The 6,169-nt window shown below is 45.5% G+C and overlaps 1 protein-coding gene across 1 annotated transcript in view; it reads right to left on the reverse strand.

Moving 5' to 3' along the window:
• HDAC11 (histone deacetylase 11) overlaps window positions 1-5,757 on the reverse strand; it is a 30,591-nt gene extending 24,834 nt beyond the window's left edge. Inside the window, exons 1-3 of the mRNA XM_059823261.1 lie at window positions 5,715-5,757; window positions 3,780-3,928; window positions 531-631 (exon numbers count right to left, since the gene is read on the reverse strand). Coding sequence (XP_059679244.1) covers window positions 531-631; window positions 3,780-3,928; window positions 5,715-5,716 — 252 coding nt within the window. The 5' untranslated portion in view covers window positions 5,717-5,757. The remainder of the gene's footprint in view (window positions 1-530; window positions 632-3,779; window positions 3,929-5,714) is intronic.
• Window positions 5,758-6,169: the final 412 nt, after the last annotated feature.

The following is a 6,169-nucleotide window of genomic DNA, read 5'->3' on the forward strand; positions in this document are numbered from 1 at the left end:
TGAAATGGAAGATTATTTCTAATACAAATCCCTTCTCTGCCCCCCAAGTAAAAAGTTGCAAAATAAAAGCAATGTCACCTGCGCTCATAAAGCAATCCTTGCATTAAAAAACACCCAATAAAGTACTCCATTTTAGTGCTCTCCAATGTATTTTCAATTTCAGAACCATATTTTACTAGAGTAAATCAAAACTTACACTTTTGAAGACTAAAACCCTGGTACTAAAGAGAATATCGTTTGCATCTCAAACATTAAAATTGTCCTTATGTTCATTTAACTTTGCTGAAATATTATTTCAGGTCACCTATAGAACATGGTAGACCCTCTTTCCATTCCACCCCTCTATAGCGTGAATTGCCTACTATTTCTATGTTTTTCTTTCAGTATTCTCAATGACAATGTTGAATTAAAAATACATCATTCTATAATCTGTAAAAGATGATTCTATAACAAATCTAGTAGGATATCTGTTGCCCTTGACACTAATTCTAGACAGTTTGCTTGAAAAAACATATTAATAAGTACAGTACCTTTAATTTATTAAGGTAGCGCCTTGTGTGAACAACCAAGAGGTCTTCATCAGTAGCTTCCCGTGCCTGTACAATCAAGTCATCTGCAATTAGTTTTTCTTCTGAAACAGGACAGAAATAAGAATTGGCATTGTATACCATCGCTTAACTTCCCATATTCCACCCTGCCAAAGAAGCTACTTTGACCTTGATGTAATAGCTTCAACTGTAACGTTTATCACTGAAACAACTTTTGTTTACCCAGTGTTTACAAGTTTTCCAAATACATACCCTCTATACATGTAAGCTATTAAGTTAGTGTGTGTATATGATAAATATTGTTTACAGAAGGTTTTCATTGTGTAATCATGGTAACTTCTTGTTTAAACCGAAAGAAAAGACAGGCAGTGACAGAGGATAGACAGACACAAAAGAATCCTTACAGTCTAGGGCTTGAGACACTGGGGAAGTCTTGGTGCTTATATCATCAAATATTCACCACTCTAACATGCTTTAAGAAATTCCACATTTGATACTAGTATTTAATTCCCTAAATCAGAGGAGAATAAAAAAAATCAAAAATTCTAAACAAAATAATTGCTTGGATGTTCATGGAAGCGAATGCTTACACTTCATTAGGATGTTTCTGTCACAGCCCTACCTCTATTTAATTTCAAGAAATACCAATGACCAGCTATCAATTCTTCTCCTTAAAGACCAAAAGATAGTTTATTCAAAAACCTAGTTTTGTAAGAGCAAGTTACAAAATATCACTCCAAAATTTAAGAATGTGATCAAAAATAATACGTTCGAATGAATACATCTGGATATACTTGCCAGAAAGTTCAATACAGCGTCAACTAAAAAAGCCAATCAGTGCAGAAAACCAATGTTGCTTTGCATATCATCACTACAAACAACAAATAAAAGGCACCATAATGATCTTCGCAGAGAAGTTTTGATATTTAATTGCTGCATGGTTGCACCCTTCTAAGACTGTACCTTTTCTCCAATTTTATACTTGGAGGAGGAAGAAAACAACTCACAAACATGAGAGATTTTGTTCTGAAGTGTTATACAGGAACAGCACCTGCAATGATATTTGTTTTGGCAAGCTTATGTTTCTCCTGACTGAGGCTTGGCAAACATTTCATTCATTTGTTGGTGTCAGACAGAAAGCCAAACTGCTAACGGTTTCATTCTTGAGGAAGGAGAAGGTAAATGTAGAAAGATTTGCACTGGTGATTTTCTAGAAGCTGATAGGGAACAGTGTAGGTCAGCTGTTGTCAGGAGCCAGAGAAAACCAGGAGCGCCCTGGGGTATCCTGTGGCTTCTTTCTGCTTTACAAAGCAAGGAGAGTAAAATGATTGGGAAAACTAATTTTCTGTGAAAGTCTGAGTAAAGAGCGAACACTTCACACAGAAAAGAGCTAGAGGAAAAGACTTTATACAGAGAAGGAGCAGAAAGGCAAAGGTTTTGATTAATTAAGAAAACGGTCATGGAACCCAAGACTTAAATAATTAAGGTTGTTAGAGGGAATATCCAAAACTCAGCTACTAAATGGGGTGTTAGAATGAGTTTAACCTCAGTTAAATGAATACAAGGCAGCCTAAAGTCGGAAGGGCAATACTTAACTGGAAAAGACCATCAGCTGAAGGAGTCATTAGGACCACATAAATGGAAGAGGCCTGGCTCTTGGACAACCTTTGACTTGGCAAGAGAAAAAGCCTTTTTTTTTTTTTTTAACTTGATGAGCAAGCTTAAACTTTAGATGAAAAGATGCCAAGACTTTATAGGCCCTGATCCTAACCTTGGTTCTTACATTTGTTTTTCCTTAATGTATTTCTGCCTGTGTGTTCCAATTTTTTTAAACAGCAATAATGAGCACCATCACAAAAAGTTCTGCCGGTCACCAGAGGCATCTCAAAGCTCTTCCCAAACATTGTCAGAATAATATCATGAGCTTGATAAAGAATGGATTTTTACAAACTGCACTTGTCTTTCAGCCTGAAAAGCGCCATTTTGCCAGTTGACAGTCTGCAGCCTAAGCTGAATAAGTAAGTTACACCCCGCAGCAAGCCAGTCATTAACACCTGTAGTTTCACAAGCCACGAGGAATGCCCCAGTTCTTGTTACACCAGGTGTAAAGCAATGGAAGCACAAGGCTACAGGAAGCTAGACACAGTACTCCCAAACTGCAGTACAGGTCTTGCAAGCCAAACCATTTGTAAGCTTGCAGCTAACATAGGGAGGATTTTTCATTCATTGCTACAAAACTGAAGCCTCTGTTCCATTTTAGATCCAAGCTTGGTCCTCAAAAGAAAGAAGAAACTGGAACTGCAAACAGCACCTATCTTCAAGAGGAAACTTAAAGGAAGTCTTGTTCTCATACATTAATCTAGAACTGAAGGAAGTGTTTCAATCATTAAAAATCCGTGGAGTATTAAAATTAACGGCATGCTGAGCTACGTCCACAAAGCTCCGGCATTCTGTACCTACCTCGGGCTAGGCTGAAAGTCAAGATTCTGGTGCTCACTTCGGAGGTGGAAACAGTTCTCAAATATCCCACGTGAACGTTTGTTGTAAAGGCCAAGCAATGAAATTCTGCTCACTTCATGCTTTCATTCAAATTGCAAAGACCAGAAATATTTTAAGATGGTCTAAGACATTGCTATGCTCATGTTTCTCTTAACTCCTTTTTACTCACAATCTTGTAATGCTCTGGGCCAGACTGAAATGAAGCAAACTAGTTACTCTGACTAGTATCATTCATGCCTCTGGGGAGAGCAAATCATTTAATGAGCTTGAATTTTCAATCGCATTTCACTCTGCACAGACACCACGACTGAGCCGCAACCAGAACTGTGGGTTTATTTAGTGGAGCGGGCTAGAACATACATTTTCAAAGGACCATGAAACAAATCTTTGTATTGAAAAGCCCTAGCGCAGGATGTTTGCTCTAACATTACAGTTTCATCTTACAAATATTTCATAGGCAAAATCTTCAACAATGTGTAACACATGACATCCAACTCACCTCAGAAATCCTACAATCAATTTAATTTGCAAAGATTTAAATTTGAAAATATATAAAAATACTAAAGTACTCCAAATATGATTAAAGACCATAGCTTAAATCTACACAACGAGCAATGATGATGTACAGTCACTGTTACATCGGCAATTATTAACGTAAGTCTGCACTAACTGCATAATTTCTATTAGCTTTTGTGCAAATGTGGGTCTAAGAGGTACCTTCTGTTATTTTACCTTTCAAGAAATTGATTACTTTTCCCCATTTCCCTGCATCAAATGGATGCAGTTTCTCAAGTCCCATGAATGTGATGTTGTAGTCTGGAGAATATACGATAGGCCAGCATGCTGATGGAGGATCCTCATACAGCTCAGTCCCGTGATGCCTTGAAAAGCAAAAAGCAAACTAGTCACTGTTTTTAGCAACTATTTACAAAGTCGAATCCCAAATTACACAAATTAGAGTCCTTATTAATACCAATTTTACATTAGGAATGATTCCTGAGGATGGTATTTCCAACGGCTACTGAAAGAAACACTTGGTTGTTTAATTGCTCTTCAATGGTAGGGTCAGGGAGAGTAATATCCCTCACTTCCAACCAGTATAGTTAAACTCTTGACCTAACCAGTAGTGGGGAAAAAAAGAATAACTGAAGAATGTACATTAATGAATTATGCATATGAAGTTCATTGTGGACATTAATTAATGGAAACGCTTCTTTCCCCTTGTCTTTCCAAGTTCGTCAAGCAGCACCTCTACCTTAGAAGGCACATCCAGTTTTACAGACAACATAACCTTCAACAAATACATACAAATCTGTATCAAAACACAATTGAAATACCAAACCACACTGCTCCTACATGTGATGCTGCTAATAACACAAGGCTGGGAAGATTTCTGGGATCCTTTCTTAAGTGCAACAGATTATTTTGTGGCCAGCTCAGCAAAAGTACAGAGGCTTGGTTTTGTATCTGCGTAGCATACAACCACAGGACACACTCTCAATTCTAGATCTCACACCTGTAACCCTTAACCAACACTTTCCTTTACACTCCCCCCCTCCCCATTCTTGTATTCTCCAAAACTCAATGGCACAGCCATCTCAGAGCCCTCCTTCACAACCCATTCATAGAACAGGCAAGCAATGCTGTGCTCTGCATTTACGAACACGCACATGAAGTATTCGGTGGACACCTGTGTGCACACATGGCTCAAGAGGCAGGCCAAATGCGAGAGATGATACTGTGTTCACACTCAGCCTATTCCACCAGCTGTGGTCTCCCTTCTTTGCCCCAAACCTCGTGTTACTGAGTTAAGCTAAGACCTTGCTTGCTCCCCAGAATTTAGTTGAAGTTTGCAAAAGGCTTCACGAAGGCTTTTACAAAGACAGAAGGGTCCTTGTCAGGTGAACAATACAAACAGAAAGACCCTTATTTCTAGCCTAAATATGCTCAAAAATACCCATTTAAAATTCAGTTAAAAACAAAACAAAAAACCCAAACACGAAGACAATGGAGGTTTTTCACCAGGCTGCAGTCCGGATCCCCACACACCGCCCACAGACAGAGCCAGGGCTCCCTGTACCCTTCCCTGGCCCCACCCCGCAATAAAAGGCAGCCTTTGTAAAATGCGCTGTGCCACCCCCGGCCCCCGTTCCCCTCCCTGCCTCGGTGCTGCGGGGGCTGAGGGAAGGGGACGTCTCCCCGGGGTCTCCCCCTGGGCGCTCCCTCCCGACGGCCCGCGCCCTGCTTACAGCGGGACACCTCACGCCCCAGGCCGGCCGGGGCCGGCGGGAGCGGAGCAGGTGGCCCCAGCGCTCGCCTAGGGCTGGCTCTCACGCCGGCTTCAGGCGGCCGAAAGCGCCCACCTGCCGGGGACGGGGCGGGCAGGGGGCGGCCGGGCCCGGGAGGGCGAAGCGGCGCTGCCGCAGCCCCGGGCCGCCGCCCCTCGCGGCTCCCCGGGCGCACCTTGCGGCCCTGCCGCCGGACAGGGGCGGGCCCCGAAGCCGGGCAGGCCTCCGCCGGGCCCGGGCGCCGGCCGGGCCCTCCCGCCGCCCCGAGCGCCGCCTCCCGCCGGCGGAGCCCCCGCCGCAGCGGCGGGCCCGCGGCCCCCGCGCGCCCCGGGAGGGCCGCGCCTGTCCCCGTGCCGGCACCGCCCGGCGCGGTACTCACATCCCCCCGCCTTCCGCGGGCGCGCTGGCCAGGCCGCGCAGGGTACGGGGCGCCCCGCGGCCCGGCACCGACAGCCCCAACCGTCCCGCCCCGCCGCGGGGCGGAGACACGGAGGGACGGGGCGGGGCGCGGCGCTGGCGGCCGCCCCCGGGGCCCTGGGGCGGGGCGGCGGTCCCCCAGCCGCGGAGCCCCCGCGGAGACGGGCCGCTGCTGCCGCCGCACCGGGGCGGGGAGAGCGGGGCGGTCGCGCCTTGTGGCGGCCGGGCCGCGGTGCTCCTGAGCAGGAGAGGCGGAGAGGCCCCTGGCAGAGAGCTGGCGGAGGGCCAGCTGTCACGCGTGGAAGAACCAGGCGTAGCGCCGTCGCGGCTCCGGGGAAGGGGTTTTTAACGCCATCTTAGGTGCGGGGATCGGCCTGATCCTCGTGCCGGCCGGGGTGATACAAGATGAAATGCAGA

The sequence above is a fragment of the Gavia stellata genome, chromosome 12, assembly GCF_030936135.1.
Source record: "Gavia stellata isolate bGavSte3 chromosome 12, bGavSte3.hap2, whole genome shotgun sequence".
NCBI lineage: Eukaryota > Metazoa > Chordata > Aves > Gaviiformes > Gaviidae > Gavia > Gavia stellata.